This window comes from Idiotropiscis lumnitzeri, chromosome 16 (assembly GCF_059441095.1).
Source record: "Idiotropiscis lumnitzeri isolate Australia: NSW breed Sydney's pygmy pipehorse chromosome 16, RoL_Ilum_1.0, whole genome shotgun sequence".
Taxonomy (NCBI): Eukaryota; Metazoa; Chordata; class Actinopteri; order Syngnathiformes; family Syngnathidae; genus Idiotropiscis; species Idiotropiscis lumnitzeri.
The window spans coordinates 5101042-5119567 of NC_142406.1; the positions used below are offsets into that span (position 1 = coordinate 5101042).

Here is an 18526-nt window from a genome sequence, read left to right on the forward strand (position 1 = left end):
TGTAGTTGTAGGTTTCATTGTAACAGTCCAAAAAACAGTATTTTCAAGCCATGTGGCTCAATCTAACAGGAAGTCAACTGCTTTGATCTTTCTTTCAAATTCCGTCTAATTTTCAGCCTTTTAAAGAGGTTACGTCCGCATTTTAGGTTGTCATGTACGTTTTGAAGAAAATTTGGGACTTTTAGGTGTGCCCTATGGTCGTGAAACGGTAAATAAATGAACCGGTTTTCAGATTTGATTGTTACTACAACGTGTTTTTTGCAAATTAATGAGCGGCTGTTACCAAAATCGCATGTTTCACAATTGTTTTGTTGTTCCCATAAAATATTTATGTTCACTGGAATTAAATCTGTATTTATATCCATATGGCCGCAGATGGTACGCCAGATACTCCAGAACATAGAGTTGGACATTGTAAATGTAGTGAAAGGACACAGCAAAATCTGAACAGCATCCCGGACCCTGGAGAAAGAGAATTAGAAATGTGTTATTTCAATTTCTCAACCAGTTGAGAGAACAGTCCAACTCGCCTGTTAAGAAGGGTAGCAAACTGAATCGCACATAAAAATCACAAATATTTTTGTGCTAAAACTAAATATTTTTGTGAATCGAAACAGGCAGGACATAACTTCAAAATAAAACAATTGACACAAAAATAAAATAAATAAATTAATAAAAACATGCTGCTTCATATGAAAATATCTGTCAAACGTTTTACAAATTTCAAATATAAACATGCTCTAGACATTTTAAATATAAAAAAATGGTGATATCAGTATAAAGAATAATTATAAATCAAAATCGTTCCCTTATTCTTGTGCCATTTTGTCACAACGGTTTTATTTAGGTTTCAGGTCAGATTCTGTGTTGGGGACTTTCTCAGGAATGCCCACTGGTTGTATTGTATATCTGTGAAGCGACTCATACAAGATAGAAATTTTGTTCTGTGGCAGTTCCGAGTACTGCAAAAATAGCCTCAAAGACTACACTGTAGAGAGAAACGAAAAAAAATGACAGCAGTACCAGGTAAATAAAGCACGCATAACATCTGTGGGAAAATACAACAAATCCTGACAATTAATGTGTAATTATTTGATGAGCATATCACACAGACGTGTGCCACATATTTGGTAAGGAGGATTGAAGGTGCCAAAATTATATAAATAAATACTCCATGAAATGGTTAATTGTAATTCATTAAATGTTTCATTTATTAATTAAATACGGAATTACATAATTCTTGTAATTGCTTTTAAATTACCAACGATATGTAATAAAATCGATATAATTATTTCTGCATTTAATTATTTATTTCAGGGCGGCACAGTGGCCCGAATGGTTAGCACGATGGCCTCACAGTGAGCGATAGCATCGGTCGTCGGTTCAATCCCGGCTCCGGCCTTCCTGTGTGGAGTTTGCATGTAGCATGGTAGTCCAATTTCCTCCCACATTCCAAAAACATGCATGGCAGGTCAATTGAACACTCTAAATTGCCGCTAGGTATGAGTGTGAGCGCGAATGGTAGTTCGTCTCTGTGTGCCTTTCAATTGGCTGGCAACCAGTTCAGGATGTCCCCCGTCTACTGCCCGAAGATAGCTGGGATAGGCTCCAGCGCCCCCCGCGACCCTAGTGAGGAGAAGCGGTATAGATAATGGATGGATGGATTATTTATTTCATGGTAGCACGTTGCAGTGTTTCATGAGTTTATTTTATATGTCAAGTTCGCCCATCAAAGTTAGTGGGCGGTGCTAAACACTGACTTTCTCAAATCTTGTCTATACAGTTGCTTTGCCCTGAAGTGGTTTCAAATATGGCGGCTATGATGGAGGACTTTCATGAGCGACCTTGACTGAGCGGTCGAGGCTTGTATTTAGTTGTTTTGCTTGAGTATTCAAACCAAAGTAGAGGTGAATAGCGTCAGTCAGTGTATCGGAGTCACTAGACACTCGGTTGGCATCAATCCATTATTCTGGAATTGATTTGCCTTGACATGATGAGCAGCCCAAGCAATCAGGTGTTAGGATTTTCCCACCAAACTTTGATAGACGAGTTTGACATGTAAAATCAATTTATGAAACACTGCACCGTGGGTCGATAATGAATTAAATACAGAAATAATGACACTGATTTTTTTTTCAAATATTATCATTGGTAATTTAATGAAAGACACATTTATTTATTTAATTTCATATTTAATTAATAAATGAAACATTGAATGAATGACGCTTTTATTTAATTTTTAATGGTATATGTATTTATTGATCTGATTTATTTCATGAAATGAAATGAAATAATGAATTAATGAATGACAATTTTAATGAAATATTTCATGGTGTATTTATTTAATTATTTAATTTTCAGTGCTCCATAGTTTGAAGCCTCAAAGTCGATGGCAAAAGTTCAAGTACATTTAAATTAGTGGCACTTTTAATGGTATATATATATATATATATATATACCATTAGGTGCACCAGATTCTGTGAAATTTATTTGTGAAGCACTCTGTGTTTGTTCTAATTACCATAATTTCCGGACTATAAAGCGCACCTGTATATTAGCTGCAGAAACTCCTTTTTAAAAAAGAAAAACATATACAAGCCACACCAGGCTAACTAATTACAACAGAACAGATCCAACAGAAAAAAAATCTCGATTTATTTAGCATATTTTCTGAACTATACCGATGAAAGAAAAATCCTCAGAAAAGCCGCAACGCTGTCTTAGCCGCATGGTTCAAAATTTAGGAAAACAGTAACGACTTATCGTCCGTAAAATACGGTATATGACCAATTTATTCTATGTATTTTTAATAGTGCTGTCAAGCGACTAAAAATGTTTTCCTAATTAATCGCAAAAGTTTACAGAATTGATCACAATTAATCGTGTTTTTCAATTGCAATTTTTACAAAGCTCGGAACTGATATTGAGTAACATTAAAATTATTTTCCTGTATATACGGGAAAAACGGTTGAACCATTAGATTTGTTAGCTGTTCTATTTATTAAATTTTATGAAATACAATATGTGTGCTGATCTGTTTTTCAAAAAATTAGTTGAGCTTCTCAGTTAAGCCCCTATCTTGCTGAACGTCGAACACTTGCGAGTGTGTCGAAGGTAGCGAATGCTGCATCGTTTGCCCAACAGTTTTAGTGATTTCTCTTGTTGTAAGAAAATTTGAAGCACTTTCAAAATTCCTTTGTGACAAGAAAAGTACAGGCGAACAAACATCTGACGACAATTTGGCGATCATTTGCGTCCTTGAGCCAACCCTGACGTAAATGCACATTTTTCTACCTTCACCAACAGTTGGAAGTGTTCGCCCTCCGAGTAGGATAGGGGCTTTTGTGTTGGGGAGAATAGCATGTATTTGATCGTTTTCCCTGGGGCCCAAGAGTAGATAAAGGCAGCCCTGACAACTCTGCACTGATAAATGCATAACATGCCTCTGTTAAACACCTTTGCCTCAGTCCCATGGTTGCAAAACTGGCACCTACAATTCAGTGTGTTCTTACTTGAATTGGAGGATAGTGATCATAAGTCAGATGCGAAGGTTTCCTTTGGAACTGTTTGACCAAATGACGCTCTGGAGGAAAAGGGTGGAATGTTTGTCTTGCTTTCACATCTCTGGTATCTACTGGCACCACTTTCATAGTCTCCAAACACTTCCCCATAGCCAAGTCCTCGATAGAAGACAAGTGGGTGCATGCACCTGTGGTGAAACCTTGAATAAATCTCCTTAGTGCTTCCTTACTAAGGACGTATCCTGCCCCACCACTCATATAGCCTTGGTTGATAAATTGTTTAAATCTTCTTCCCAGGTACAAAGGCTTCTCGGGATCAAGGTGAGACAACATGTAGAGTAGATTTTCTACAATCATATATGTGTCATCATCTGCTTTTAGGAACCAATCTGCATTGTCCAGGTGGTGTTGGTGGATGTGCTCAAAGGCACGGATGGTCTTCCAATATAATTGATCTCGTCCTTCACTGACATTCAGTTTTACTGTTGGGAAGTCACTATTAACAGAACTCATGTACAACATTATGCTGCAGCGTTTTGCCCAAGTTTCCTTAATGTGCTTGGTCCGGGACTCCATATTCATCGGCCCTGTTGCGATCCAACACAAGATTCGGGTTGTTTTTGAAGAATTTGTTGTAGTGCTCAAGTTGACATCTGGATGTAAAAACAAATAATAAATCATGAATGTACTGGAGAGATAATCAAAATGATTCTTTTGATATATTAATTAATTATATATTGTTATATTAATAAAAGCTGTCAATCATTACCAGTCTAAATGCCAGTCACATTTATAATGATAAATGGGCTTTTTCTTGTATAGCACATTTTTAGCTAAGGGACTCAAACTACTTTAAAACTTTTGATTCAACTCTTTCAGTTCAGTCAAGATGTGTCTCATAAAGTTCAGCACGCGGAACTCGCTCTTAATTACTTTGCTTACTACCGAAGACAAAGCAATGTACATGTCTGATCAACAAGTAGTGCTAATGCTCATAAAACTAAGTAAAAACCAACCACTGAATGCAGATGACGAGGCAGTCATGTTTGAGAAAAAAAAAAAAAGGCAAAGTCCCCAAATCAGAACCTTGTGGAACACCATATGACAAAGGGGCATAGTGGGACTCAGAGCAATCTCGGCAAACACAAAAGGTCCTGCCAGCCAAATAGGATCCAAACTACTCTAGAACGCAACCACTAATGCCCACCTGATGCTGTATAGATGGGGCATCAAACTCATTTTTGCGGATGGGCCACATCACAGTTATGGTTTCCATCAGAGGGCCTTTATAACTGTGACGTGTGAATCCCTATAAATGCATTCACCTTACATTATCAAATATACACAACAAATTGATGAAGAGCCAGTTTTGAAATCAGAACCCAGTAAGCACTGGTAATTGTTTGCTCAACAATTGTTTCATTAATTTTAAAGGCGGAGGATTGGTAACAAATAAGTGGCAATCTCTTATATCTCAATGTTGTTAAAAGTGAAGAAAATGTGCTAGAAACAGGAAGTTGACACACACAATTTGCTCTTCGCAAGCCACATAAAATGAGGACACGGGCCACATCTGGCCCCCGGGGCCTTGAGTTTGACACCTGTGCTCTATAGTATTAGACATTCTTAAATGAGCAAATGTTTTATGTATAGTATTGTAGCGACTTTGTAAATAGTTCAAGGGTTCTGTGTTTTCTGGGGAGGCTGTGAAGGCAGTGGGGGAGCGACTGGAGTGAACGTTATGTTGTTGTCGTTGTGTTTTGATCGTGTGGTTGCGGCCAACAGCAGCCGTTTTTGGCTTAAAAATAAAAGTGTTCGCTGACGGACAAATTGGCCTGATTTATTATACAACGTTACAGTATATACTGCATATAATAATCTTGTTTTACAATTATGCCAATTTTGTAATCGTTGAGTGTAATAATCGTAATCGTAATTGAATTTCGATTAATTCCACAGCCCTACGTGAGCCTACGTGTGGTGGTGCTAAACTGCTGTGGCGAAAAGTCTGTTTCCTGTCCTAAAACAATAAAACAACCCAGAAGCCAAGCAAAGCTATTTTTTTAGCTGTTCATTGAAGCAATCCATATTCAAAGAGACACACTTAAAACCACAAATCATGCATAAAAGCACACGCACAGAGCGGTGCTAAGAGCCACTTTGTCAGAATAGCGGCCCCAACCCAACAAATATTTAAACAATTAGTAAATGTCTGGTTACCTTTACGTTCAAATTGTTCTTCTTGCCAGACATCGTGTGCTTGGCTCTTGGGCAAGTCTGACTCCCAAAAGAAATCGCAGGACAAAAATCCTATCAACAATCCAGTGACGAAGAATGAATTTGACCTCAATCTCATTTTTCAACCAAGAGTCCCGGCACGTGCACAGACAGTGCACTTGCCCTCTTGCCCTGGATGAAAAAAAAAGTGCCCTTTCTGTTCAAGCTCAATTTATTTCTTCACTTATCAAGATTTTTTTTTTTAAATCCTCTCGGTGGAGTGTGCTTTGCTATATGTTAGTTCCTGTGACTATGACTATGGCCGTCGCACATAGTAAGCGCCCACTTTGCCTCCCACTCCTTCTCCTCCTCCCCCTTGCACCTCTGCCTCCTCCTTCACTTACCTCTCAACAAGTGCTTGAGCACAGATATGAAGGGTGAAAACGACACACCCCTTTCAGGTGTGTGCCTATGGTAAGTGTAAGTGTTGCTCGCAACTCTTAGATTTGAAAATAATAATTCATAGTTTGTTAAGTCAGAACTTGCGTAATTTTATGTTGGAAATGACTACATAATTTTATGCATTTATAGGTGATGTGTTACTTAACTCATTTACTGCCATTGACGGATATAAAAGTCCATTCGTTTTACCTGGAGCGGGCAGTGAATGAGTGGAACGTGTCAATATGTTAATTACAGTTATATTGTTTTCATGTTCGAAACTTTTATTTTTTTTATGTTTGCATTACGAAAAAATTTAGAGTCAAGAACATTAACTGCAATGCAACTGCACATGCCAACCTGTTAATGCTAATGCTAATGCTTGAAGTTAGGACGCTAATGAAGACCAAAAGGAGCTCCCTCGTGGATTGCCGCACATTTAACCACGGCAAGCAGCCAATGAGGTATTTATTTGATACGCTTCTTGTTTACTTTGTCAAAGCTGTGCGTGTACTGTTTTATTGCGTTATAAATGTAGTTCTGACGGCATGTGCAAGTCCTGTGCAAGTCATGACCACGGTAGAAGATGTGAAAGCAAAAAAAAAACGCCCTTTCCCAAGAACCTCCTGTATCAGTGTTGTTGTGAAGCAGGTTAACCCTCATGCCAGATTGGCACATTTTTTGCAATTTCACATCATAAAGGCTTTACATCAACGACCATAAAAAATAGCACTTAGAGAGCTCATATGTCACCCAGATGGTTTAGAACATGTCAAAATCAAAATGGCACCATGGTTTCAGTCTAAATTATTACTGTCATGAGTGAAGGCTGGTAGCAGGTCGCAACATAAAAGACACTGAAAGATATTTTTTTAACATATATTGTCACATTAACTCCCATTATAAACATGATTTTTGATACACTGTAAACCTGATGAGCATAGTTCCATTTTCAATGAATAGTCAATTAATCGTTCCTAAACCAATGACGTCACACTGTGAACATATCAAATTAATGCTGAGAGTGTTAACAGCCATAATCCATCAGGTGGCGCTAGAGACCACGTAATGATTTTGTTTGAGATGACGTCTGTGTCATGTCATTCACACCGCTGCAGAGGTCCTCAATCTTGTTCCTCGAGGGCCGGTATCCTGTAGGTTTTCCAATTCTCCCAACTGCAACACAGCTGATTCAAATGATCAGATAATCAGCAAGGTCTACAAAAGGTAGATAACGATCGTTCAGGTGTGTTGCAGCAGGGAAAGCTGGAAAACGGGCAGGACACCGGCCCTCGAGGAATAGGATTGAAGACCACTGCCACAGGGGTCTTCATTCCTGTTCCTCGAGTGCCGGTGTCCTGCCCGTTTTCCATATTTCAACACCTGAACGATCTAGTTCTTGCCGACCTTGGTGATTATCTGATCATTTGAATCAGCTGTGTTGCAGCAGGGTGAGATGGAAAACCTGCAGGATACTGGCCCTCGAGGAACAGGATAGAGGACGCCTCCTGTATAGGGTCGCGGGAGGGTGCTGGAGCCTATCCCACCTGACTACAGGCGAAAGGAACGCCACACCCTGAACAGGTCGCCAGCCGAACTGAGGGACCTGATGAAAAATTGTGGCCCCCTGTATCGTTTCAGTTCCCCATTCCTGTTCTACACATTGCGCCAATGAAGCGTAGCACTGCCACCTGAAGGCTGTGGCGGGGTACTTACAGGGCTCCACCGTGCCCTTTGACACGCTTTTCACGCTTTTCTCGCTGATCAAAAAGAATATGTCACAGACATTCATTAATTATATTATATTAGACTGTCAGCATGTGCAATACATGTACGTAAAACACGTATATTGGTGATATAAAGAAAGAAGGGTGACAAATTAAAAAAGGGGCTCAACTAAGCAAGGCCGGAAGTGGATTTTACAATTAATTTGATTAATTTTAGTACAATTTTTTTAAACAAATTTTACTTGGTTAGTCGTGGTCAGCAATTTGACCGGAGCCAGTTTGACAATGTCTTCACCATTACGTCTCCTTTTCTGAGATCTCTGGACAAGAGTGCAGCAGAAATGGCTGGCTGTTCCTCCAAAAAGCGTTCCGACATATCCTAGGAGCTGTTTCCATCGGGTTGAAACATCCTGAATGAGCTTGTGGGTAGGCAAGGCCATTTGTTTTTGTTTTTCTTGTAGAATATCTGCTGAGCTACCAGTGTGGTGAAAAAAAACAATCTCCTCACTCGCTCCAACAACCTTGCAACTGTGTTCACTTGAAAAGATTTTTGTGTGGCAAGATTGATGGTGTGTGCAAAGCACATGAGGTGAGGGGTCATCTCGGCTTCCTCCCCAGCTACCGCCATATTCAGTTTTTTTTAGTAATAAGAGCTGGATGGTTATCAAAAAAGTTCCAATCAATGCGAGCCTCTTCCAGCAGAGTACTTATATTTTTTCCAGTGTGAGATTGTTTAAACACGCTTGTCCTTAATCAGAGGTGGGTAGAGCAGACAAAAATTGTACTAAAGTAAAAGTACTGTTACTTCAGTGTAATATGACTCAAGTAGAAATAAAAAGTAGTCATCCAAATAATTACCAGTAAAAGTAAAATGTATGTACTTGGTGAAAAACTACTCAAGTACTGAGTAACCATAGCAACGGCTGATTTATTCGGTCATTATGTGAGCTCTCGTATTGTTTTAAATTTGAGAACAGGGTAATGCCTAAGACAACCGATTCCGAGCCTTACAATACCCGGACAACAGCTCTACAATTGATGGCTCCTGGCGAATTTTGCATTGATAGAGGAGTATACTACAGACGCATTCGAATCGCTCGCCTTTACGAACGGTTATCTGGTTGAATGGGTTTTTCGGCCCACCCCTAAGTTTGACTCCATGATGTTGCATTGTTATGTGTCAGAGCTTATACATTGAAAAATAAATGTTCAATTGAAAAATGTTGAAAGTTTATTGTTAAATAAATTAACACATGTTACAACAAACACCCACAAAAAGGTACCCAAAAATTGGTAACGCTGATTACCATTACCAATTCCAAATTCTCGGGAATCAGTACAGAACCAGCGCAAATGTGAAACAGAAACACATTGAAACCGAACATAATAAATATGTAATTTATCAACTTATTGAAACTAAACAACAAATTCAGGTAAAAATATAATGAAACAAAATCTCTTCATACCGGGGTATACAGTTATACTGTCACAAATTTTACATTTATTTTGTAGCCTGCACTGACCGCTGCAAGTCTTGCTAATTAACGGTCACACATTTGTTAAGTGTGTTCCTATTACGTTTCCAACAATCTTTACTAACTAACTTAGTTATTTATTAATGCTGCTGTGGTTGGGAGTTGTTTTTACCAGGTTAGGACAGGATTTTTTTGTGCTTGTTTTTTACCTATGGTTCAGGGCAGGATTTTCTTCTGTTTACATTAATTCCACTAAAGTGTCGCCCTCTAGTACACCGGTGTCAAACTCAAGGCCCGGGGCCAGATCTGGCCCATGACCTAATTTTATGTGGTCCGTGAAGGGCAAATCATGTGCATCAACATCTTCTTTCTAGGGCATTTTCTTCACTTTTAACAACATTGAGATATGAGATATTGACATTTATTTGTTACTAATCCTCCCCTTTTAAAATAAATTCAAAAATTGTTGAACAAACAATTACTTACTGCCTTGTGATTTCAAAACTGAATTTTCCATCAATTTGTTGTTTTTAAGTAATTTACATTTTTATGGGTTCACAAACATAATGGCCGTCCAAGTACCGGGACGTTTTAATAATTTAGTCGCGTCAAGGTTAACTTTATGTGGGTTTTTATATAACCTCCTTTCAGGAGTAGCTCTCTGGTGTGTTTCCACTTCAGACAGAATTTGCTGAAATCTTCTGCGTGGCCAGCAGTGTGCACGGTAGTTGCCACAAGATGGCAGAGCAGCTCCAGCAAATCATTACAAAAACAATATACAGTCATGAATGTCTGTTGGACTATTGGTTTGGAATTGGTTCACCTTCGTGTTTTCCTGTTGGTTATTTCTGTAAAATAAAGCCAAACTGTGAAAGATGTGCTCTCAGATGTTTTGCTATAGCATTGCGTGTATGTTTGTTTCATGAGAGTGTTCCTTTGTATTAAAATTTCCACTTACTCCACACTGTCAAATAAGAATAAATGGTTGTGTGGAGTTTTTCTCTTCATCGGTTTGTTCATCCTGAAACTAGTCGGACGCAATACTACTGCTGCTGCCCTAGTACCACGCTCCCAACAAAAAACTTCAATGATAAAAAGTTTTTTTTCTTGCTGAATGAATGTATTCGAAATTTTGCAACAGAATTATAAAAGAAAGAGAGTGACACTGACACATGCCTTCCACAGATGTTTAATTTGATTTAAGAAGTAGAATTCAAGAAGTGTATTTAGACAGTAGCATGTTTATTAGCATAGCATTGATAGCATTTTAATTATTTAATTAAAAAAAAAAGAATAAATAAATAAAAGTGATATGACTCCTTGAACATTTCATAGTACTGGAAACGTTATAAAGCATTTCTGTGATGTATTTAAATACATTTTAATTATTTAAAACAATTGCTAATAATTATCATTTATTTTAGTTCACACATTTTATATTTATATTAACTGTATGCGGCACTTAAATAATGAACACGAAACAAAATTGTACATTATAATTATAATACCCATACACATAAATACATTTCTAAATAATTTCTAATGAAAATATTCAAGAGCTCCTTTTACGTTGACAAATTTAATGCAGGCGTGTAATTGTTTATTTTATTCCCTCTTGTTGCGCATGTTGTGTGAGATTAGAAATGTGTCAATGCGCAGAGGACACAAAAGAGCGAAACTGCAGTCTCCAGTGATGTGCTAGAAGGCGTCGGGATCATAAGTGTCGTTGGCTGCAATATTGTCCAGCTTCTGTCTCACATGGGTGTTCCTGTTTGGATGGTTTAATAAAGGGCGCGTTTATAAATTCTCTCTGACACCCATGCACTAATCTGGATTGGTGTTGTTCGGAGTGAAAGAGTGCAAACCTTCCATTTCCAAATGTGCACTGGCGTACTGTGTCTCCAGTTGGCGCGCCTCATGCATGCATCATCACTCCTTTTTCAGTTAATTCTGAATAAACAAAGTGGAGCAACGGGCGTTAGTGTCCCAACGGTCAGTGAACCACTGCGCACTCTGAGACTATTTCCAACCCAATGTACAAAAGGGTGTATTTACTCATTTGGAATTTGACCCAGTGCAAAACCAGACTTAATTATGCACATCAACATCCTGCAAAATATTTGTTTATCATCAAGTAAGTATGAATATTATCAAATTGTCCTTTTTCCTGTGCAACATCATGTCTTTTGTTGGGGGGGGGAGAATATCCGACATGGAGAATTAATAGCTAGTGTACATCTGGTGTCAATTCATTACCAATATATTAAAATCATTTAAGACTGTACATGAAGCATAAGTAAATCATAAAACAACAAACAATAGAAATAATATTAATAATATGGCGGCACGGTGGACGACTGGTTAGCACAATGGCCTCACAGTGCAGAGGTCGTGGGTTCGATTCCGGCTCCGGCCTTCCTGTGTGGAGCTTGCATGTATTCCCCCTGCCTGTGTGGGAGAAGCGGTACAGATAATGGATGGATGGATAATAATAATAACAATGAAGACTGTCATGACCCGTCTCGGTCATGGCAGGGTTTTGTTATTGTTTTCGTCACCTTCCTGCCATGTGCTCTTTGTTTATTTTGTCAGCTGTGTAGGGCGTTTCCCCTCAGCACTCATTCCCACCAGCCACACACCTGTTCCCCGTTAGCTGCACACACCTGACTCCCATCTGCTCCCCTAATCAATGGACCATTTAACCACCCCTTGCCGAGAGCTCAGCGTCGGAACATTACTCCATTCGGACTGTCACGACCGCTCCCTGATCCCGCTCCCGCTCCCGCTCCCGCTCACGCTCCCGCTCCCGCTCCCGCTCACGCTCACGCTCTCGCTCTCGCTCTCGCTCTAGTTCATGCCCTGATCCCTAGTATTTGTTCCTGTCCTCGTTCCTCGTCGTTTTTGTTCTGTTTAGTCACGTTTAGTTTGTCTTTGTTATTTTGCACCCGGCCACGTTTGTTTGTTCACGCCACGTTGTTTGTCCTCGTTTGATTACTTTAATAAATTCCCTTTAGTTTACCCTTTGCCCTGCTTCCTCGCATTCTGGGTCCACCTCCTCCTCGCCGACCGGTCGAACCTGACAGAATGTTCCGACCACATCCGGACCCTGCGGGAAGCTCACGGCGGCGTCATTGACGTCGCCGCTCCAGCTACCACCCTCCTCAGCCTGCCGACCAACACCGCCCCCTTCACGTAGGTTCCTTTTTTCGTTCTATGTCTGTTTTTCCCCCTTCGTTCCACGATCACGATAATGACTACCCACCTGTCGAACCTCCCCACCATATCTTAGATTCTGATTTTGAAGATGATTTTGAGCACCCTGCTATTTCACCCCCTCACGTGTTAGTTGACTCGGATCATGAGTATGATTTTGAATATATATACAACCTTTTAGACGCCCAGCGCGGCCCGGTTTCTGTTAGGTCCAGTCACTTTCCTCCCCCCGAACAATTTCTGTCCCCTTTTTCTTTTGACCCTTTTGAGACCACCTCCCACGTTACCTCGCGTTGTTCACCTCGCCCTAAATCCCGAAAGTCACGTAAATCACGGCCACGTCGTTCACCTCGTCCACTGTCGGTTTCCGCACCTTGTCACGTCCCCCTTGCATCTCATAGGTCACGTTCACCAGCCCCTGTAGTCCCGGTCCCTCGTGTCCGTCGCGTCTCCCGTTCCCCTGAATCCCTATGGCGGCAGGCTGATAGGGATCAGGTCCCCGACCCGGCTCCTCACGAGCTGCAGCCTCCCGACCCAGCTGCTTGCAAGCTGCAGCCTCCTGTCCCGGCTCCTCGCCAGCTGCAGCCTCCTGTTCCGGCTTCTCGCCAGCTGCAGCGTCCCGTCCCGGCTCCTCGCCAGCTGCAGCGTCCCGTCCCGGCTCCTCGCCAGCTGCAACGTCCCGTCCCGGATCCTCGCGAGCTGCAGCGTCCCGTCCCGGCTCCTCGCCAGCTCCAGCGTCCCGTCCCGGCTCCTCGCCAGCTGCAGCGTCCCGTCCCGGCTCCTCGCCAGCTGCAGCGTCCCGTCCCGGCTCCGCGCCAGCTGCAGCCTCCCGTCCCGGCTCCGCGCCAGCTGCTGAGCCCCGTCCCGGCTCCCCGCCAGCTGCTGAGCCCCGTTCCGGCGCCACAAGTCCCTGTTCCGGCGGAACACGCCCTGCGTCCGCCACCAGTCCCTGTTCCGGCGGAGCACGCCCTGCGTCCGCCACGAGTCCCTGTTCCGGCGGAGCACGCCCTGCGTCCGCCACGAGTCCCTGTTCCGGCGGGGCACGCCCTGCGTCCGCCACGAGTCCCTGTTCCGGCGGAGCACGCCCTGCGTCCGCCACGAGTCCCTGTTCCGGCGGAGCACGCCCTGCGTCCGCCACGAGTCCCTGTTCCGGCGGAGCACGCCCTGCGTCCGCCACGAGTCCCTGTTCCGGCGGAGCACGCCCTGCGTCCGCCACGAGTCCCTGTTCCGGCGGAGCACGCCCTGCGACCGCCACGAGTCCCTGTTCCGGCGGAGCACGCCCTGAGTCCGCCACGAGTCCCTGTTCCGGCGGAGCACGCCCTGCGTCCGCCACGAGTCCCTGTTCCGGCGGAGCACGCCCTGCGTCCGCCACGAGTCCCTGTTCCGGCGGAGCACGCCCTGCGTCCGCCACGAGTCCCTGTTCCGGCGGAGCACGCCCTGCGTCCGCCACGAGTCCCTGTTCCGGCGGAGCACGCCCTGCGTCCGCCACGAGTCCCTGTTCCGGCGGAGCACGCCCTGCGTCCGCCACGAGTCCCTGTTCCGGCGGAGCACGCCCTGCGTCCGCCACGAGTCCCTGTTCCGGCGGAGCACGCCCTGCGTCCGCCACGAGTCCCTGTTCCGGCGGAGCACGCCCTGCGTCCGCCACGAGTCCCTGTTCCGGCGGAGCACGCCCTGCGTCCGCCACAAGTCCCTGTTCCGGCGGAGCACGCCCTGCGTCCGCCACAAGTCCCTGTTCCGGCGGAGCACGCCCTGCGTCCGCCACAAGTCCCTGTTCCGGCGGAGCACGCCCTGCGTCCGCCACAAGTCCCTGTTCCGGCGGAGCACGCCCTACGTCCGCCACCAGTCCCTGTTCCGGCGGAGCACGCCCTGCGTCCGTCACCAGTCCCTGTTCCGGCGGAGCACGTTCTGCGTCCGCCACAAGTCCCTGTTCCGGCGGAGCACGTTCTGCGTCCGCCACCAGTCCCTGTCTCTGGTGCGCCCGGCCCGCCGCCGTTCCAAATCCCTGCCTCGGCGGCGCCCGCGGACACGCCATTGCTTCCCGTCGCTGCCTCGGCGGTGCTCGACGATCCGCCGTCGCCCCAAGCTCCTTTTTCGGCGGGACTCGACGATCCGCCGGCGCTCCAGTTTCCTGTCTGGGCGGTGGACGACGACCCGCCGTCGCTTCTCGTCTCTGCCACAGCGGCGCCCGACGAAGCGCCGCCGCTCCCGGTGCCTGTCTCGGCGGGGTTCGACGACCAGCCGCCGCTCCACGTTCCAGTCTCGGCGGCGTTCGACGACCGGCCACCGCTCCACGTTCCAGTCTCGGCGGCGTTCGACGACCGGCCGCCGCTCCACGTTCCTGTCTCGGCGGGGTTCGACGACCAGCCGCCGTTCCACGTTCCTGTCTCGGCGGGGTTCGACGACCGGCCGCCGCTCCACGTTCCAGTCTCGGCGGGGTTCGACGACCAGCCGCCGCTCCACGTTCCTGTCTCGGCGGGGCTCGACGATCGGCCGCCGCTCCAAGTGCCTGATTCGACGATGGCCGACGACCCACCGCCGCGTCTCGTCCCTGCTCCGGCAGCGTCCGGCGATCCACCGTGTCTCGTCGCCGTCTCGGCGGCGTCCCACGTCCCTGTCTCGGCGACGCTCGACGACCAGCCGCCGCTCCAAGTTCCTGCCTCGGCTGCACCTGGTGACCCGTCGCCGCGTCTCGTCTCAGCCTCGGCGACGTAGTCCAGATGGCGACCAGGGCCTCCCGGACGTCCGCCTGAATGGCCACAGCTGGACTCCCTGGTCTGGCGCCCCGGCCGGCCGCCTGAATGGCCACAACTGGACTCGCTGGTCTGGCCCCCCGGTCGGCCGCCTGAAAGGCCACAGCTGGACTCGCTGGTCTGGCCCCCCGGTCGGCCGCCTGAATGACCACAACTGGACTCGCTGGTCTGGCCTCCCGGACGCCCGCCTGACCAGTCTTTTGATTGCGGGTCGTGGTCCCGCCTTCCGGCCCCCTTCCGCCCACCCTCGTTTTTGGACAATTTTTTTTGGTTGTTTTGGGACGTCTGGGATCCGTCCCTTTAGGGGGGGGTACTGTCATGACCCGTGTCGGTAATGGCAGGGTTTTGTTATTGTTTTCGTCACCTTCCTGCCATGTGCTCTTTGTTTATTTTGTCAGCTGTGTAGGGCGTTTCCCCTCAGCACTCATTCCCACCAGCCACACACCTGTTCCCCGTTAGCTGCACACACCTGACTCCCATCTGCTCCCCTAATCAATGGACCATTTAACCACCCCTTGCCGACAGCTCAGCGTCGGAACATTACTCCATTCGGACTGTCACGACCGCTCCCTGATCCCGCTCACGCTCATGTTCTCGCTCTCGCTCTAGCTCTAGCTCTAGTTCATGCCCTGATCCCTAGTATTTGTTCCTGTCCTCGTTCCTTGTCGTTTTTGTTCTGTTTAGTCACGTTTAGTTTGTCTTTGTTATTTTGCACCCGGCCACGTTTGTTTGTTCACGCCACGTTGTTTGTCCTCGTTTGATTACTTTAATAAATTCCCTTTAGTTTACCCTTTGCCCTGCTTCCTCGCATTCTGGGTCCACCTCCTCCTCGCCGACCGGTCGAACCTGACAGAAGACAGTAAAAAGCACTATACATAAAATCAAAACGAAGTCTCATGATGAGTCAAAAGACAAATAATAAAATTGAGTTTTTGGACAATGAAGAAGACAGGAAGCGAGGAGGCTTGCCTAAATTTTAGGTCATTCCGGGAAAGGCTTAATCCCCTCTGAGCCTTTGCTTAGTCCTCTGTACCTCAAATAGCATTTGATTCACAGACCTAAGGCACCGGGGCAGGTGCATAGGGATGATGGGTAAACTCGGGTGAGGCCATTTTAATATTTGAGAAGAATAATAGAATCTTAAAAACATTTCTAAAATGCACAGGGAGCAAGGAATGCCAGAGTTGGAGTAATGCGCCAGTAAAGAGGCGGGCAGCAGCATTTTGGACCAACTGGAGACTCTTGATGGAGGGTTGATTGACTCCAAAATAAAGTACATTCCAATAATCCAGCCGAGATGTGACAAAGGCATGAATTACTGCTTCAAAGTGCTGCTGCGGAAAATAGATACTTTACCTTAGTCGGCTGCCCAAGATGAAAGAAGCTGGAATGAACAAAAGCACAAAGGACCCAGGTTCGAGACTGTTGTTTTAGATAAGGAGCCATGGGACCCAAGTCAGCAGGATGAGATGTACAAGGCTAACTGGGACTAAACATTATCACACGTGTTTTCTTTTCATTGAAATTCAAGAAATTCAGTGCCATCCAGCTATTGATTTCCTCCAGAAAGGACAAAAGGGGCCACAACTAGAAAGTGTCTTTTTTTGCTCAGCGGGACATAGATTTGACAGTCATCCACATTGCACTGGCAGGAAATACCATGTTTCCTGATGATAGAACCCAAAGGGCGCAGATACAATGAAAGCAGCAGAAGCACAAAATTGAACCCTGTGGAACACCTTAAGACAATGGAGGAGTCAACCAAATAGGACATAAACGACGCTAGGGCGCTACTAAATACTTTATACGTTATGTTAGGCCAAAGTCACTTTAATAATATGTTGAAGGACATCAGGTAGAATAAATGGTCTGTTCTCCGTTGCCATTTCTGTCCTTGGTGGACAGCTGTGACATTGGAAGGTGTAGTTGATATGGGTATGATGAAAAAGAAAAAAATACTACAAATAATAGGAAGTATCAAGTAAAAGTAAATAAAATGGAAACAGATCAAATGTGGCTGGGATCGTGGGCATTCACTGCAACATAGGCAGGACTTGATTAATTAATTTTCCAAACATTGATGATGATTCATTTGATGAAGTGATCCTTTGTGATGCTTGCCGCAAAATGCTTGTAGGAACTTCATGTTGCACTTCTTACATGATTAAAGCTACAAAATGACGAAAGGAGAATCAAATTCGATCCAAGAAGCTGACTTCAATTCTGTTTATCAATGCTTCTTCTCCTTCTTCTTCTTCTTGTGAACGTCTAGTGAACGTCCTGCAATGGTAGAAATGCTGCAGTGATAGAAGTACTGTTATAAGAATACTGTAATGGTAAACAAAATACATCATTGGTCAATATTTAAATACACCATTGGCTGAAAGTACAGTAGTAGTGTATATAGCATCCTAGGACTGCACAATTGCACTAATGCCCTCCCGTTTGTAGGCCTGACCCAATGTTCTTGTTAAAAAGTCTGACAGCAGTCGGCAGGAAGGAGCAGCGACTGCTGTCAGACTTTTTAACGAGAACATTGGGTCAGGCCTACAAACGGGAGGGCAGTACTTTTTACCATTTCAGTACTTTTATCATTGCAATATTTTTATGATTGCAGTATTTTCAATCATTCAGTAGTTTTTATCATGACAGCGTTTCCCCCTCTGTATAATGGACAGGCATTAGGAGTGTTTCCTTACACTTAGATACGTTTATACTGTGTATATTTGCATGCTTTTTATGAATGTCTGCTGCTAATGTTATACATTAACGGCGACATTACGCCGCCGACTCTGTGTGATCTATATCTTTGCTGCTGTAACACCTCAAATTTCCCCATTGTGGGACTAATAAAGGACATCTTTATCTTTATCTTCTACTTCTTGGTTCATGGGCGGATAAACGCTCTTTGTGCATACTGCCACTTACTGTACAGGAAGTGAAAAATATTTCCTTATATTTTCAACGCCCTGCAATCAAACACACAAGACCGTCTTGAATATAAATTTAGCATAATTTAAGGTAAAAAAAGGACATTATTTTCCATCATATTATTGGCTCTTTCCCTTATGGATTTTTTTTAAATAAATCATCTGTCATGTCGCTTTAGCTGCTAAAGCCAGATGTCCTGCTTTAGCAACACCAGTGTAAGAAAGGGAGGCAAATAAAAGCTAGTGTATACA

The 18526-nt window shown here is 44.6% G+C and overlaps 1 protein-coding gene across 1 annotated transcript; it reads right to left on the minus strand.

Moving 5' to 3' along the window:
* Positions 1-297: 297 nt before the first annotated feature.
* LOC148321045 (glycoprotein-N-acetylgalactosamine 3-beta-galactosyltransferase 1-like) lies at positions 298-5877 on the minus strand. Its single transcript, XM_088319464.1, has 3 exons — positions 5742-5877; positions 3513-4174; positions 298-462 (listed from the first exon to the last, which is right to left on the minus strand). Exons 1-3 carry the CDS (start codon positions 5875-5877, stop codon positions 298-300), a joined length of 963 nt encoding a protein of 320 aa, XP_088175590.1.
* Between the last annotated feature and the right edge of the window lie 12649 nt (positions 5878-18526).